Consider the following 18,081-nt stretch of genomic DNA (forward strand, 5'->3'; position numbering starts at 1 on the left):
AGAGAGAGAGAGAGAGAGAGAGAATGTGGGTGTGTTTGTGAGAGAGAGAGAATGTATGTGTGTGTAAGGTTGATTATATTCTGGTCTTTGTTTCCTTTACATCAAACCAAGAAGGCCCTAGAAAGCATGTTTTACCACAAACAGCCCGTTTGGGGCTCCACTGCACACCAGCACTTCCCCTTCTTACTGAGTAAGGTATACTGTTTCTTTCTCTCTTTTTTCTTTATTTCCCTTTCTTTTTTGAAGTAGCAGGGGGGAATGAGTAGGAGTGGGGATTGTGGGAAAATGCATATGATAAAGCAACTTCCATTTTCTCCTATTACTAGGAAGTTAACTGAAGTCTGTGCCTAAAACAAAACAAAACAAAACAAAACAAACAAAAAAAAAAGCCCAAACACCAACAACAAAACAGTCAGCAGTGAGCACAACCCAGTTAGTTACTTTTGCATAGAGTCATAGAATTAAGGGGTTGATGGTCTAGCGAGATGTGGGGCTGAAGTTCTTGAACAGAGGGACACATCAGGTTACCCTGTGGCCTGCAGGGAGTGCCGTGGAGGCATTTAGACTGGAGTCCGAAGGCTTTGGGGCACCTAGATGTTTTCAGCCTGCCTTTGGGAATTGAAAGTTAAATGGGAACTTTCACTGGTTACACTAGCTTTGCCTGTTAGCAATTACTTTTATCTGCTTTAACAGGGGAACAGGAACGGGTAGGGGTGGGTGGTGGTGGCAGGAAACCTGGCTGGCATCATGGTCACAGGAAAGAACAGACTGATTTGGGGCCCGTCAAACTATAGACCTTTGTTACTGACCAGTGTTTAATTTGGTTTGTGGGTTCTGTTAGCCCCCAACCCCCATTTACCTTAATGACCGTCCTGTCCTGAGCTTAGTGGAGGCTGGCTGCTGCTGCAGAGTGGAGGGCTGAGAGGCCCAGAGCAAGAAGAAAGTGGGCTGAAAGTTGAGTTCTGTTTAAAGAATTTTCTGCTGGAAACTAGCCCAGAGGGAGTCAAGAGGAGCTTTAATGAGGAGCAGCTGCACTGCGATCAGCCCACAGGAGACATTTCCCCTCCATTCCACATTCTGCACAGTTTTTGAAAACTCACGATTTTGAAATTGCTGTTGTGTGAAGAATGCCCCTCCCTCTTGTGTGTGGTGGGGCCCCACTTTGTTGTTGTTTTTAATGACCAAATCCTCACCAAAAGTAAAAATAAAACTCCTAAAAACAAAAACAAAAGGGTCGCAGTACAGCCTGGGCACAATTTGGGCTCACCCTGCTGCTGGAACATTTGGTGAGGAAAGTGGGGTGAGCAAACTCTGGTGTTTAGTTGGAAGAGAGGTTTGTTTCCTTCTCAGACTTCACCCATTTTGGAGCTGACAGAGCTTCTCATTGCTTTTGGCTTTTCTCTCGATGGGTGGCTATTCACTTGGGAAATTTTTCTGCCCTGTATTACTGGGGAGACAGCCTGAGCTGCAACCATTGCAGATAGACTATAGGTAGGAACTGCCATCCCTGCCCCTGCCTCATGTCAAGAATCTAGGCCTGTAAGAGGCAGGGCCTGGCTGGCTGTTTCAAGGAGGGGGCCTGTAAAGGAATCCTTTCAGATGGACTCTTTTCTACTGCTTTTCTCTCTTTCCTGCCTTCACCCTGTTCTACCGTGTGCATGCGAAATGAACAGTAGATTCTTTTGTGTCATTAACAGTAGACTTTTAAGTAATAGTTAATGGATGTAGGCATGAGGACCAGGCAGCAAGCATCTGCCTGTGTCTGTGGATCTGCCTGCTGTGCTCATCTCTAAGGACAGAATCATACCTGTGGCTGTCTGGTTCTGCCATCTTTTTCTTAGCATAATATTTCCAATGTTGTAGAATGTGACAGGAGTCCATCCTTTTTCATGGACAAATAATATTTTATGGTGGGGATATAATAGCTTTTATTTCTCAACTCATCAGGTGATGGGTATTTGGGCTGTTATGAGTCATGCTGGCATGGACATAGGAATGAACATTTTTTTATATGAAGAATGCTAGTATGAATATATGCTTTGAGTTACCATGTGTGGTGGTGGTGTGGTGTGTGTGTGTGTGTGTGCGCGTGTGTTAGAATTTTAGAGAAAGATGTATCTTATAATGGAAAGACCAAAGACTGCAGAAGCCGCAAGCTAGTAGTTTGACTTAACAAGTACACAACATTTACAGTTTGCTGCATAGTGTTCTTAGTACTATGATGATGTGAAGACCCCGGGAGGGCAGACACTCATGCCGAGTCTGTGTCACAAGAGAGAGGGCCAGTACTATGCTTCAGAGTCCATGGTGAGCCAGCTCTGCAGTCCAGGCGGCTGGTCCTGGGGTCAGGCTCAGCAGCAGCAAATGAACACTTAGTAATGCAGGTGTAGTAAATGTAGGGAGGGCCTGCCATTGGTGCGTGTTGCTGCAAGCAGGGGCTAGTTATTGCCTCTTAGGAATAGTTTAGAACTGCTTATGGCATTTGATAGAAATCACCTTACGGTGCCTTAAGGTTCTGCTATTCAGGGATGCATGGAGGTGGGAAAAGAGCCAGCAGCAAGATGTCTGGCCCGAGGCCTTAAAGATGATCTGAACTGCTATCAAGAGGGAAACTGTGAACACGAGTGATAAGCGTTACAGGAATTCGCTTAACAGGACTTGATAGACACAGCAATTATGTATAACTTCAAGTGATTAAATTATGACCCCTAGAAAATTGGAAGAGCTGAAAGTTTCATGGGAAGATGATCTTTTCCTAATGTTTGTCTTTAAGTCATTGGCAGGATGTAGTATGATAGGTGAATGGCTTAGAAAGCTAAACGGGTGCCCTAGAGTGTGGTCCTTTGGAGTCTGTTGTGTTTAAATCATTGCAAAACGACAAACATTAAATGTATAGTAGAGAGAAGAGCAGTGTGTGTGCTTGAGGGGCTGGAGCGATGGCTCAGTGGTTAAGAGCACTGACTGCTCTTCCAAAAGTCCTGAGTTCAATTCCCAGCAACCACATGGTGGCTCACGACCATCTGTAATGAGATCTGATGCCCCCTTCTGAAGACAGCTATAGTGTACTTAGATATAATAATAAATAAATCTTAAAGAAGAAAAGAAAAGAAAGAAAAGAAAATGACCATGATGGGAGAGGAAAAAGGTAGAGTAACTTTGCCAGGCCTTTTGAGAGACATGGTCACATTCCAGATGGTGCAGGAAGTGACCCACAGAGCTTCCAGTGGGAATGGGGACTCCCTTACAGTGAGCAGAGAAATGTCAGCTAAGCCTGACCAAGTCTGCACTCTCAGAAGGTGATGGTGGAGCCTGCTGGGTTGCAGGCTGTGTTCTGAGAACCGAGGTATGGATGGGAAGAGAGGACTGTCTGCGCAGAGTTGGAGAAGCTTGTTTGTACATGGTTACACCTTTGTAGAAGCAAAGGCAGCAGGGCCTTAGTTGAAAAGGCAGGTTAGCAGAGACCTGCATATATTTTAAGGTAAACACAAAGGCAAACACAGAGAGATGGTAAACCCAGGACATTTTCAGTAGGAAATCAGGTCTTCACCAATAAGTAAGTCTAGTTTCGTACAAAGAGAGGTGGTGGTTCTGCCTATGGGCCTCACTAGAGGCCTCACTGCTGTGTATCATCCCAGAGACTCAGCGGAGAACCCTGACCCTGCACCGGAGTAAGGGCTCCATGTCCTTGCCAGCTAGCAGCTCCCCTCTGTTGTTCCTCCTTACGCCCTTAGGTGTGGCAGTACAGGGTCCCTGGCCGTCCCTTGGATAAGCTAGGGTTGCTTCAACCCTTAGGGCCTTGGTGCTCCGTGTCCCTTTGCCTCACACACTTTCTCCTCAGTCAGCTGTCTCAGGTTTTTGTACTTAAAGTTGAATTGCCTCTTTCCCCCAGAGTATGGTGCTGGGTCCTTGGAACTGGAGTTACAGTAATGAGCCGCTCTGTGGGTGCTAGCGCATAGCCCAGGTCCCTGACAAGCGCAGTCTGTGCTCTCAGCTGCTGAGACATTGCTCCATGCCCACATCCCTTCCCCCTTTATCTTTCCTTCTGCCTAATGTATCTTTTACGTCATTGTTAGACTTTACATCCATGTGCACAGAGGTTTTTCCAGCACAGTTGTTCCTCAATCAGCTGGGTATTGGCTCCAGGAATCCCACAGAGCCTTTGGATAAAGTTACATAGTATTTTTTCTTTTTTAGAATTATTTATTTATTTTATATTGTAGCTGTCTCAGACACACCAGAAGAGGACATCTGACTACTTTACAGATGGTTGTGAGCCACCATGTGGTTGCTGGGAATTGAACTCAGGACTTCTGAAAGAATAGTCAGTGTTTCTAGCTGCTGAGCTATCTTCCGGCCTGATGAAGTATTTTTTTTATTCAGTGAACGTGGCTAGTGCAGACACCATCTTGCCCCCACTTGGCAGACATTTTTGACCTATGGTTGGTTGAATTCTTGGATGCTGAACCTATGTGTATCCATGACTACTAGGAAAAAAAAATCGCCTGGCACACAGTCAGTATTTGCTAAGGGTTTGCTCTAACAGTTAATGAATGAGTTTAGTATTTTTTTGTACTAAACTAGTAGAGTATTCTTTGTCTTCATTAATGTCATGATTAATAAGCATATTGGATGCTATTAATAGGCTCCACGTCTTCTCTACTGAGGAGTTGGCAAACTTCTGCAAAGTTCCAGGGACTAAATATTTTTGTGGGCCATGTGGTCTCGCTGCAAATATTCTACTCTGTTGTTGTGGCAGCCATGGCCATCTGCAAATGAGCAAGCCTGGCAGCACTCCAACGTTGACTATTTATGGATTTGGAAATGGGAATTTATATCTTTTCCAAGTGCCACAAAATACGACTTTTTAAGTTTTTCAAGCATCTACAAATGTAAAGACCATTCATGGTTTATAGGTCATACAGAAACAGGTCACACCAGACCCTAAGGATTCTTTGTTGCTTTTTCACTGTGGACATCTTCTTAAACATGATGATCTACTTAGTGGAAACTTATTTTCTATACTTGGTAGGGAATGGCTATTTGGATTAGACCCTAGAAACAGAGAATTCAGAAATGCATCTCGGAGGTCCTAGAACTTTCCTGTTGATCCATTTCTGTTTTCCTGGGGACCTTGTTCTCATTGTATGTTCATGATGTTGACATTTAAATGAGTTTGCATTTTCTCAGCCGGTGCCACATGGCAGCGCTGGGGGTGGTGCAACAGTTGAGCAGCAGAAGCTGGGCAGAGCCCACCCGGGTGTACAGGGCACACCATTATTCACACGGTGCATGGTTCCCACCCTGGAAGACCAACAGGCGTGCTGCCCAGAGGCTGCTGCTGTGAGTGGGAGGTGGGACACAGCTTCTTAGCATCTTCCACAACACATTTCTTGAATAAGCTGCAAGTGCTTTTAATAATCCCTCGCAGGGTTAATTTTAGCCACGCCACACTGGTGTTCTCAGTGCCTCTATTTAAGAAAAAAGAAATCCAGCCAAGCTTCACAGCCTATTGTCAAAGCAAGCTGTGATTTGGATATGGCATCATATTTTCCTCAGCACGCATGGAGAGAAAAATGGTTTTTATTTGCTGAGCATTTTAGTGCTTATAATATTTTTTTTCACATACTTGAGTTTGCCTGGTTCTCACACAGTGGCACAGTGTAAGTGGCCTTTTTAACTATTTAAGATGTCAGTGAGGAGAGAGAGGCAGCCCAAAGCCTAGACTCTTCTTCCAATTAACTAATTTATTTTTCACTCTATGTCTGTGTGTATCTCTGTATGTACATGTGAGGGCAGGGAAGCCAGAGGCATTGGGTTCTACTCGAGCTGGAGTTTCAGGCGCTTGTGAGTTGCTTGATGTGGGGTGCTGGGAACCAAACTTAGGTCCTTTTAAGAACAGAATGCTCTTAACCACGAGCCATCTCTCAGCCCCGACACCTGGACTCTTGACAAGACCTCTGCCCTTCTGAAGCACACTCACTGTCCACAGCCAGTCTGTTGGTTTCACCTCTGTGAACTCTGCTCCCTGCATGTCTGGAGAGCGACTTACTGGTGAAGGAGCTCGAGAGCCCTGTCTGCTCCTCCCCCTCTACACTACTGTGTACAGTTCTGGGAAGGGGCAGGAGGCGTTAGCTGATTACATCACCACACTGTCCCTGTTTACCAGCTATTTTCCCCACCAGTCATTATAGCCACTGCGCAATTCTTCTGAACATGCTGTCTTAGTTCCCTGGTTTCATGCCTTCTTCATTTTCTCAAAAGCCTTATGGCTAATGAGGTGTCTTTGGTGTGTTTGGTAAAAGCAGACAAGAATTCAATGCTTCCAGTCATCGGAGAAGACATAACAGGAGCTGGCTTTGAGGGTGAAGGGGTTTAAAGATGTTTTAGGTAGTAGTGAAACAGGCTTCTATGTCATTCTCCTGTCCTCCATAAAGTAAAATTGACAAACTGGTCACTCAGGTAACCAGGGTCCCAGCCAAGCAGCACACCTTATAGTTAGAAGCTCAGCCTTTGTGTTCTTGTTCCGTAGTCGTTAGTGGTCCCATCCTTTCCGAGGCTGTTTGCAGAATATTTCTATAAGTGATATGTGTGGTTTGGGGTGCCTAGGTGTCTTATAAACTAGAGGAACGACTTCTCAATGATCTAATTGGAAAATATGGGAAAAAGTTGTTTTGAAGCAGAATCTCATGCAATCCTGACTGGCCTTGATTTGAGTGTGTGGCCTAGGATGGCTTTGAACCTCCCAAGTCCTGGGATTGCAGGTGCGTGTCATCAAGCTCGGTTAGGGTGTTATTCTTGAATTTTTTTCCCTGCCATACACAGTTGTTTATGTGGTACTTGAGATTTCCTATGCATTCTTAACAATACCCAGTTTTTCATTTGCTTATTTATCAACATTTAAGATGGCTCTTTGAACCTTCCCTAAACCTTCCTTTTCTCCTCCGTGTCCGACTTAGCTACCTGAACGGAACCCAGAGAGCCGTGTGCAGAACAGAGTTGAGAAGGAACCCATGAGGGCAGCTATATGTGAACCGGGAAGTCTGGAGGGTTCAGTGTACTTGTTATCATGAGAGCGTCTTAGTTCTGTCCACTGCCTCATCAGAATGGGAAAGTTACGGCCACAAAGGAGGCAGGTCTGCACAGCACTGTGTAAGGAGACCATCTCAGCCTGTGCTGGTAGACCCATGTGGTGGGTATATTTTACCTTGAGGAAGGGTCATGACTGGCTGTAGTAGACCCTGCTGGGTCACCCGTGTGGTATTCTGTTACCTGCCAGGACTCAAGGGGCTTGGAGATCTTGTAAGTTCTCTGAGCACCACTCCTGCAGTCAGGAAGTTTGTAGGTTGTATCTTTACATGTCTTTGTTCACACTTGAATATTTTCTTGCATGTACAACATCATTTTCTGGTGTTTGGACTCACAAGAAATCAGGTGTTTTTCATGGAATTTGTTTTTTCTTAATACAGATGTCCAGAGGGCTTCTTGGGAGAATATTGCCAACATCGAGACCCCTGTGAGAAAAACCGCTGTCAGAATGGTGGTACTTGTGTGCCACAGGGCATGTTGGGGAAAGCCACCTGCCGATGTGCTCCAGGGTTCACAGGAGAGGACTGCCAGTACTCGACCTCTCACCCCTGCTTTGTGTCCCGCCCCTGTCAGAATGGGGGTACCTGCCACATGCTCAGCTGGGACACCTACGAGTGTACCTGCCAAGTCGGCTTCACAGGTAATGGGTTCGGCTGGAGCCTGTGCTTTCCCGTCTCTGTGGTGACCTGAACTGTGCACGTTTCGTCCTTAGTGCCTCACCCTGTGAGAGAACACTTGGATCACAGCATCTCCGAGGATGGTTTATTTGGTTTCTAGAGGAAGGATACATAGTAGCTAGGAAGGCATGGGCGGTGGGGGTGGGAGTGGAGGTGGGCAGGGCTGCACCCTGTCAGAAAATTGGCTGGTCAGTTTTCAACCACAGATAGGCAAGCAGCTCAGCTCCCAGCCTGCCCTCATCTCTGTGCTTGCTGCAGTAGGGGCTCTGTCTCCTAACAATTCTGGGACCTCCCCAGACAGCACGGCCAGCTGTTTAGGTGTTTGAACATTTGACGGATATTTCTCATTTAAACTCCCACATCGGGGTCCCCAACTCCAGCGTACATTTAGCGTTATAGTGCAAGTTGGAATATGGGGAAAGGCTCAGGGACACTTAAAAAAATCTGTTAATAGATAAATATTAGCTATTTTAAGCAAGTGAAAGGTTAAAAATATGATTAAGAGGACATAAAATATGTGAGATCCTTTATATAGTACGGAAAGAAAATAATTCAAGAATAATATTCTAAAACATTTTTTATATTGAGGCACCGGGAATATTTTAATTTGTAGGATGAGCAGCCAGTGTGTCCTCTGCCTTTGGAGTGTTTGAAGGGGCAGAGGAGGAGAAGGAGAAAGGGTCAGATACCTTGAAGTATTGGCTTAGACTCTCAGGAACTGGCTTTTCCGGTTTCTTGAACTCTTCTTCTCCCTTCAACTTACTGAGAAAAGGAGAATGGTTTGTCATCTTGTTCCCTGTTGGAGACACTAAACCAATGATTCTATGAATCTATAAGCCAAATTGAACAGAGTGCTCAGAAAATTAGACTTCATCTGTTGTGTTTGAAGAAACATGATCTTGTTCCTCTGAGAAGTACTCAACTAAGTAACCATATAGAGTGGAAAATGCATGTTTTCTTCGTCCGCAGACATGATTGAGAGCCTGCTGTGGGTTCCCAGCTTTGTTGCTATGGGGGCTGGCATGGGTGGGAGGAGACAGCACTGGGTGAGCATCAAGGATGGTTTGAAGAGGTGGCAGCTATTGGGCAGAGTTGTCAACAGCAGGTAAATGAGAGGTGTTCCCAGCTGAGGAGCTGCTCCAGCAGTGACCGGAGCTAGGAGGGCAGGTGGATCCAGACCCCAGGCCGCAGGACTAAGGGAATCCTGACGGCCTGGCTCCATGTGCCCTGTCCCCCAAGTCTTTGAGTCTCATCTCAAGGCCTCAGGGAGCATCTGAAAAACACCATTTGTTTGCAGAGCTTCAGGTGACACTGCTATGCTCTGTAGAACCTCCATGTAAGCAGGTTGTGGTTCGCTAGCTGGGAGAGGGAGCTGCTGAGTGTAGGCCTGGCTCCCTCTGTGAGTGGTACTGAGTTCTGTTACCCTTCCTTTAGGGAAGCAGTGTCAGTGGACAGATGCCTGCCTGTCTCATCCCTGCGAAAATGGAAGCACCTGTACGTCTGTGGCCAACCAGTTCTCCTGCACATGCCCTGCAGGCCTCACAGGACACAAGTGTGAAGCTGATATCAACGAGTGTGACATTCCAGGACGCTGCCAACATGGTGGCACCTGCCTCAACTTTCCTGGTTCCTACAGATGCCAATGTCCCCAGGGCTTCACAGGTCAGCACTGTGACAGCCCTTATGTGCCCTGTGCACCCTCGCCCTGTGTCAATGGAGGCACCTGCCGTCAAACTGGCGACTTCACTTTTGAATGCAACTGCCTGCCAGGTGAGGAGCTTTCTTGGCTTTGGGAGTGGGGACAAACCAACCTTAGGATAAAGGTGGAGGGTGTGCGAGGCTCAGAGCCTCCTTTAGGAAGAAAGCAGGGGATAGGGTAAGTGAGAGCTTTGTGTGGGGTGGGTTGCTGGTGAGGGAGGGGGTTTTATGGGCTCACCGTGGTCCATAAGTAGAGCAGGGGGTAATTTAACATTAGAGTTTATGGCGACGGGTGCTTAGGAAATTGTTTATGGTCCCTTTCGGAGAAACAGATCCAAGAAAGGGCCAGGCAGATCTGGAGTGGGGAAGACAAAACCACACACCGGGTGTGTGTGTGTGTGTGTTTAGTAAGCACTATAAGCCTAATCCACGCCAAGACAAGAGGGTCAGCTCTCTTTTATGTGTTGCCACCCCCCCAGAATAGTTACCTCTCCTGGATCCCCTCCTTGACTTGGGAGGAGGTAGCCCTTCCCACCTTGACGTAGGAGTTGACCCTTCACCTTGACATGAGGGTGGCCCTCCCCACCTTCAAGCTGGAGACTTTTGAAAGAAGCTCTTCTGTTAACCAGGGCGTTTTTCTGACAAGCTCTGATTGACATTGTGGGAGAAACTAAGGCACAGCACTTTGCCATTCTCTTGGCCGCTCAGGGCCCTAGGTACACATAGGTACACACAATCCAACTCCGAAGCACAGAGGAGTTGTGTTTGGGGGCCCAGAGCCTGGTGATCCCTAGAGGAAGAGAGGAGCAAGCCTGACCAGCTCACTTCACTCTATATAAAAGTAATGAGGATGCTGAAAGGCAAGAATTTTGATTGGGAACAGAGCACAGGCAGCTGGAGCAGATGAATTACTAAGCAACAAAGATTCTGTTTTTATACAAATACCCTTAGCACAAAAACAAAAGAGAGAACTGTGTGGGGGGTGTGTGTGTAATGTGCGAAATAAGCAGGATTGCCTCAAAAAGAAGTTGTTCACCCACTCTTGGAGTGGGAATCCTAGATTCTGGTGTTGAGGATATGGCTCACATATAATGGGCTTGTGTGTTTCATCTTTAGGAGCTTAAAGGTCATAGGTCAATCCTTAGTATAAAACCAAATGACAGTTTATTTGAAACTTTTTTTGATTTATTTATTTTATGTTTAAGAGTGTTTTGACTACATATATGTCTGTACACCACATGTGTGCCTCGTAGCCAGAGAGGTCAGAAGAGGGCATTGTAGTCCCTGAAACTGGAGTTACAGGTAGTTGTGAGCCACCATGTGGGTGCTGGGAACTGAACTTGGATCCTCACCAAGACCAGCAAGTGCTCTTCATCATTAAGCCCTTCTTTAGATCAGTGGTTCCGAGCCTTCCTCATGCTGCAACCCTTGAGTCCAGTTCCTCATGCTATGATGACCGCAGCCATACAATTGTTTTCTTGCTATTTCATAACTGTAGCTTTGCTACTGTTATGAACCGTAATGTAAATATCTGGTGTGCAGAGTTATCTGATACTCGACCACAAAGGGGTTGCAACCAACAGCTTGAGAATCGCTGCTCTAGACCCAGTCTGTTGGTTTAATTTGGTAAAACTTTACTGACCTTCTTCTGTGCCCCAGAGACTGCTATGCCCGTGCCACAGTGAGCAGCATGTCAGAACCCTAAGTCAAGTCAGCCACTTAGCCAAGAATAGCTACCACTATCATTCTAGATGTTAAATAAACATTTAGTAAGAATTGCTATCACCTATATTATCATGTAGAAGGAGAGACTAAGAGATCTTTCTTTACACTTGGATTTGTTTGCATTTTAGGACCTAAACACAGAAATAGAAATATAAACAACTTCCTTTGTAGATATTTTAATATTGCAGACATTCTAATAATCTAATGTAATGGCCCAAGTGGCTCATAATTGAAGTTAGTGTGATTTATGGCTGGGGGCCGTGTGCCATTTTCAGTTTCAAGAAAATTGCTTTTAATAGTTGCCTAGAACAGGAGGCTGGTTTGGCAGCAAGATATTGACAGGAAGTTAGAGAGGTCAATAAAGGAAGTCTTTAGCTGGGAGAGTGATTATTCACCCGCATTGTTCTGCATTGTTATCCACTAGGCACGATAAAGCACCTCAGGGAATTCTGAGAGAGTCCAGGAAAGGCTTGTCAAATGAGAATCGCTGCTCCTCCTTGAGAAAGGAAATAACCAGGGATTGCGCAGCCAGCGGACTGCCAGGGCTGGAGTGGTGGAGTAAGGAGATTTGGCTGTATTCCATGCTGTGTTTGGAGTGTGTACGTGTGTGCACACATCTCTAATTCTTTGGAGATAGCTATTATTTTTTGAGTTTTTCCAGGAGAAGTATCTAGAGTCTGGCGTGTTAAGTCACTTACTGAGAGTTGCACAGCTGATCCCACCTATAGAAGCAGACCCTTGGAACCCAGGCAGGTCATTTCCAAAGCCAGCATCTGGTGTACCTGGTGGCCGTCACACTACTCATCTGCTTCTGAGGCTGCTTTGGAGTGTTTGGCAGTAAAAGTTTTGAGCAGTTTGGATTAAAATTAAAAGTAGTTTACTTATCCACTATAAGCAGTTAGTATTGTTTTTGCAGTAGCCCAGGTATATGGCATACAGAGCAGAGGGTTCACCGGACTAGAGCTTGTCTTTTGGGACGGCGTGATTTGAGACAGATGACTGCCTTCTGTGTATAGAAGGAGTGGGTGGTGCCCAGCACTTTGAGCAAGTAGGTTTTTCCAGAGTGTGGAAGGCCTCATGCTGTCTTCCATCCCTGGAGAGGCTTGGGCAGTGCTCTCTCAGCTCTCCTAGACTTTGCTTTTCACAGTTCTTTCTTACTGTAGTCCCCTTCTCATTCCCCGTTCCTCACCCCAGCTCTGGACAGGGGATTGACATGCTGCTAGAATAGGAATCTCTATGTGTTAGCACCCCCAGCTTAATAGAATTATCATTTCATTTGTCACAGTGGAGAAACCGAGTCAGCGAGGCACAAGGTCTCCTGCATCCCCTCCCTGCATTGCTGTTTCCTGCTACAGCGCAGGTCTTTGCATTTCTAATTGTACTCTGACCACTCTATTTAAAATTATAGCCATTCCCCTCCAGCCCGATAATTACTGGCCCTGGCCTAAGTCTTTGTTTTCTTTTTCTGTGACACTTAGAGTCTACTGTATGATTTGTACTCTGTCATTTCCTTCATTATGCCTGTTGGTTATTGCCAGTTGTTCCCAAGCTCGACTGAAGGTCAGGACCCTTGTTTTTGTTTATTGATCACTGTCCCAAACACCTGAAAACAGGGCCCATATGGAACAGGCCCACCAACACTTGCCTGGCTGACTGAGTGTAGACTCATGTCAGGATGGTGGGTGGAACTGATCTCATTTCCTGTCTGGAATCCTGCACCTCAGGTTTGGCTGCTTTTGTCCAAGGACACTCTAATACTGGATAAAAGTGATTTTGAGTGTTTTCAGTTCTGAAGGTTGGGGAGTAGCACATAAGTTAGTGATTCTGTTTGTGCAGTTAAGGTGCAGGTTTTCCTACAGAGAGCACTGTAGTTACTGTGTTGACCCAGGAGGAAGGAATTCATACCACAGAAGTCGTTCAGTTTGTGCAACATTGAGAGAAATGTTCACAGTTGGAATGGAGAGTCCTGTAAGGTACTGGCTTTTTTTTTCTCTTCTCTTTATATGGTGATGTCTCAGAATGCTGTCTGGTCTGTCCATGGCTGTCAGTGAAAGCTTGTTCTTATAAAGGTGCCAGGGCCTGTTTGCTGTGCAGGCTAAGTTTGTGTCATCTCCTCGTCAGTCAAGGCCTCACACTTGTGTGTCTTCTCTGTGCTCTGTTGTTGCAGAGCAGAAGTACAGCCAGTAGCTGTTCCCTCTGCCATCTTCACACTCAGGAGCGTGTGCTCTTCTCGTGCATGTTTTGATCACACCCTGCAGCAGCGGTTCCCTCTGCCATCTTCACACTCAGGAGTGTGTGCTCTTCTTTTGCACATTTTTGACCCTGCAGCTTCGTCTTTGTGAGATTTCTTTTCAGGAAAAAGATGGCTTTTCTCTTGGCTTTGGTCCAGTTCTACATCCCCATCTTTCCATGCTTTCTATTGTTCTTGAAGTCTCTCAATCTGGCTTGAGTGTCAGCCCATTGCTTCTCCTCTTCTCCCAGCTGCTTTCCATCCTCACTGAAAGGGTGGCCCACAGTTTCCTAAAGGCACAGTCTTTTTTGTTTTTGTTTTTTGGTTTTTTTGATTTTGGTTTCTCAAGACAGGGTTTCTCTGTGTAGCCCTGGCTGTCCTGAAACTCAGTCTATAGACCAGGCTGGCCTTGAACTCAGAAATCCACCTGCCTCTGCCTCCCAAGTGGTGAGATTAAAGGCATGCACCACCACTGCCCGGCATGGTCTTGAAATGGCCCTTCTGAGCTTAATTTCCCCCTTTTGGCCTTTTGAGGACTGGAGTTGGCTTTCAGCAGTGGACTCCTTTAGTGTGGTCGTGGGAGCCCTTCAGTGACTGACGCATCCACCTACTCCTTCATGTGATCTGTGCGTTGCTCCTCCTTCAGACTTGAGAGGTTTTAAAGAAATGCTAGCTGTAACTTACTGTCCACCGCCACTTTTGGATGGACAGTTTCTTTCAAGAATTTGCTAGCCCTTTTCAGAAAGAGTTCTAGATCTTTAGTATTTTAATGTGATTATTTGTCTCTGCATCTCTATTTTAAAAGCATCAAGCATGCCTCATTTGGGGGAAGAATGAATATGGCTTGAGTGTGCTCAGATCTGAGACTTTTGACTAAGGAAGCTCTGGGGTCTCATAGGCAGCCTGATGAGTACTGGGTGATGTTCTGCTTCCCTCCTGGATGCTGCTTACCAGCCATGCAATTCTGGGGTAGTGAGCCCAGCCCAGTTCCCCTCAGCTTCCGCATTTAAAGTGTAAGAGGCTTAAAGGAGATGATCGCCAGCGGATGCTCTAATCCTCTTGATGCAAAATAGTATGAGCTCATATGTTTAAGAACCCTCCCCTAGACTAACAGGTTTATTGAGATATAATTTACACACCATACAGTTCCCTCTTTTAGATGTACAGTTCTGAGGCTCTTACTAGACTTACAGATTTGTGTCATCATCTCCACAGTCAATTTCATAATGTTCTCAGGCTGCAGAAGAACCACATACCGGCTGTTATATGCCACCCATTCTTCCTAACTCCCTCTCGTGCTGGGCGACTGCTGGTGGACTTGGTTACTCTCTTTGCCTGCAGTGGACATTGTATATAGATGGAAACATACTGTGTGGGCAGTCTGGCCCTATTCACTCAGTGTGGCTTTGATGCTCTACAACATGATAGAGTGCACTGACACGCCTTTCCTTTTCTTGCTGCCTGATAGTCTATCGCAAAGTCTTGCCACCATGTACTTCTCAGGTGGGTGACATTTGACTCCGCATTCTGTTCTGTGGGTCTCTACCTGGGAGTAGAGTTGCTGAGTCATATGGTACTGCTAACTGTTAGGCGTGGCCACCAGTAGGAAATAGTATTCCTGCTCCCACATCTGTATTCCTGCTCCCACATCTGTGGCTGCATTGTCACTGTCTGCCATTTTGATTACAGCAGTCCAGATGGATGTGAAGTTAGCCATCTCTTTGTTTCGATTTGTGCTTCCCTGATGGCTTGCAGTGACAAGATGTAGTCCTTGTGCTTATTATTTATGTGCTTGTCTGGGGGTGTGCCCATTGAGAGAGCCTTTATCATTTAGTGATTGGGTTATTTGAATTTTTATTAAGTTATTTAAATTCTAAAAAATACATTCTAGATCCAAGTCTTAGTGTATATATGACTCACAGGCACTTTCTCCCATTCTGTGGGCTGCCCCCCCAATCCCCTCATTGTTTAGATGTTCTGAGGAGATCTAACATTATTTTTCTCTTGCTGCCTGTGGTTTTGGCCATATTTAAGCAAGCTTTGCTTAACTCAAGTTTGAAAGATCCATTCCTATTTCCCCCAGTGTATGTGTAATTTTAGCACCTTTATCTAGGGCCAATGGTTCTCCACCTTCCCTAATGCTGTGAATCCTTTAATACAGTTCCTCATGTTGTACTGACCCCCAACCATAAAATTATTTCTTTGCTACTTCATAACTAATTTTGCTACTGTCATGAAACTTTATGTAAATATCTGATATGCAGGATTTCTGATATGTAACCCTCACAAGGGGTCCTGACCCATAGGTTGAGAACCTCTGATCTAGGCCTCTTACGTGTTTTTGAATGAATTTTTATGTGTATGTGAGTCCAAGTTCACCCTTGTACTCATGGACATCTGATTCGTTAGTTTAAGTGTTCTTCACATCAAACTCATTTCTATTTGGAGCCAGGTCATGGGAATCCTTCTAGCAGCAATGTAGGTGGAGGGGCTGGGCCATGTCCTCCTTAGTGACCTTGTCTGACCTTGGGGCCTGTATTTAACAAACCAAATTCACGTTCTTTGCTTCATTTCCTTCTTCCCTGCTTACCCACTGATGAGAAAGTACTATGTTGAGAATAATCAGCTATGCAAACATTGTCTTTCCTGCTTCCTATGGTTTTGATGAAATGTTGCTGTTTCTTAATTTGTCCATGGTTGGTAAAGTCAATGAGTTGTAACACTAGCTAGTATAATGTCAAGGTCCCAGTTTCCTTTCTTTTTGGCTGAGCTACAAGGGCACTGCCACTAGCCTGCTGCCTTATTCATCACTATTTATTTAGCTTTCGTCATGAGAGACTAAGGTAGGGAGATGATACTTTTCTTAGGGTTTCTGTTGCTGTGGTGAAACACCCTCACCAAGAGCAGGTCAGGGAGGAAAAGGGTTACTTGGCTTATACGTCCACATCCTTGTCTATCAAACAAAGCCAGGGCTGGGACCTGAAGACAGAACTGGAACAGAGGCTGTAGAGGGAAGCTGCTCACTGGCTGGTCAGCCTGCTTTCTGATGGACTGTATCTGCCAGTCTAAGTGTGGCACCTGCCACATGGGCTAGGCACTCCCACACAAAATCATTAATCAGGAAAATGCCCCACAGACTGCTTACATGCCAATCTCATGGGAGCACCTTCTCAGTTAAGAGTTCTAGTCCTAGCTGTGTCAAATTGACAAAGTCCAACCACGACTATGACCTTCAGAAGCTCCTTAGCATCAGCAGGCCACAGAAGTTCTCCTAGTGGCAGGCCAGCCCAAGAAAACCGTAACTTGAACTTTGCTGAGTAATGGCTTCAGGAAGATCCCCAACTCAGGAGCATGGTCCTAAGCTCTCATTTGCAACGGCTGCCTGGTAGAGGTGTGGTCAGAAGTCTCCCTTTATCATTACTTAGGGGTGTGCTTTAGCAGTTCCACATCTTCTTGTGTACTGGTCCATTTGTAAGACTCATGTAATAGAAATGGAAGTAATTTGATAATTTTAAAAAGTGTAAGTGTATGCTTCTATAGCTTTTAATTATTTCTACCTCCTGTAAGGTGATTTCTGGGTTGTGGTTTTGTCTACTTGATTTAAACTCATTTATGTGACTGTCACGTAGTCAGATAACAAGCCAGTGGTTCAGTCCAGCAAATCGGATGTAGAGTCCATAGTAGCTTATGGTAAAGAAAGAATGGAGCAAAGGTACGATTGGAGTCTGTACCCCATAACCAGGGCTTCTGCCTACCACTCTGTGGTACCCCAGTATCTAGTGTAAGAAAACACAGTGAGTGTTTGAATGAGGAAAGCTGTAAGAGATATTTTGGGGAATCCAAATGTTTGGTCACACAGTTCCTTAAAAACGTACTTACTGGCCACTCTTCTTCGAGCTGACAGGGCTTCTCTTTGGTAGTTTAGAGGTTTGGTCACACAAGGAGGGAAAGAAGCTCAGTGACAATGACAGAGAACCACCCTCTAAGCAGTTAGGGTGAGCGTAGTATTGTAGAGTTGCAAACATGTGGAAGACAAGCAATGTGGCCTTCACATGGAGAGGAGCAGGAGGTTTGGAACGCTAGCAGTTTTAGTCACTAACAATGCCACCTCTCCCAAAGCCTGTGTTACCGTGGAGGACTGTTCCCAATGTGGCACTTACCAGTCCAGAAAGACAGGCCGGGCAGGTGGGTTCAGACTCCTTACCTACTGGCTGGCCCTGACTCAGACACGGTAATGCTGCGCGTGTTGAACAGCTTCAGGTGCGGACGCTGTGACTCAGCTCTGCTCTTCCTACCTCAAGCTCAGTGTCTCGCCTGTGTCCTCCCACCCAAGTCACTCATGTAGTTTTGGAATCCTCTGACCTGTTGTCCAAGAAAAGAGAGAGAGAGAGAGAAAGGTGAGGGGGAGGGATGTAAATCTTGCTGTTACAACAATGTTTTCTCCTCCAATTTATTTATTCATTAAAATATTTTATTTCGAGTTAGGTAAAATTTAAGTCCTTGAAGTATTTTCATTCCTTCTTAAAATCAGCATGTGAAAGCACAGGTTCCTTTTTCTATTTCATTTGGTTGATCTTCTCTATGTGCCCCCAACCCACCTCCCCATGTGCCTCCAACCGGCCTTCCCTCCATGCCCCCAACCCGCCTCCCCTATGTGTCCCTGAC

At 45.7% G+C, this 18,081-nt stretch overlaps 1 protein-coding gene across 1 annotated transcript in view; it reads left to right on the top strand.

The window, feature by feature from the left end:
- Notch2 (notch receptor 2) overlaps positions 1-18,081 on the top strand; it is a 142,163-nt gene that overhangs the window by 52,179 nt on the left and 71,903 nt on the right. Inside the window, exons 3-4 of the mRNA XM_031374957.1 lie at positions 7,467-7,726; positions 9,198-9,533. Of these exons, the coding sequence (XP_031230817.1) occupies positions 7,467-7,726; positions 9,198-9,533 (596 nt within the window). The remainder of the gene's footprint in view (positions 1-7,466; positions 7,727-9,197; positions 9,534-18,081) is intronic.

This window comes from Mastomys coucha, unplaced genomic scaffold, assembly GCF_008632895.1.
Source record: "Mastomys coucha isolate ucsf_1 unplaced genomic scaffold, UCSF_Mcou_1 pScaffold16, whole genome shotgun sequence".
NCBI lineage: Eukaryota > Metazoa > Chordata > Mammalia > Rodentia > Muridae > Mastomys > Mastomys coucha.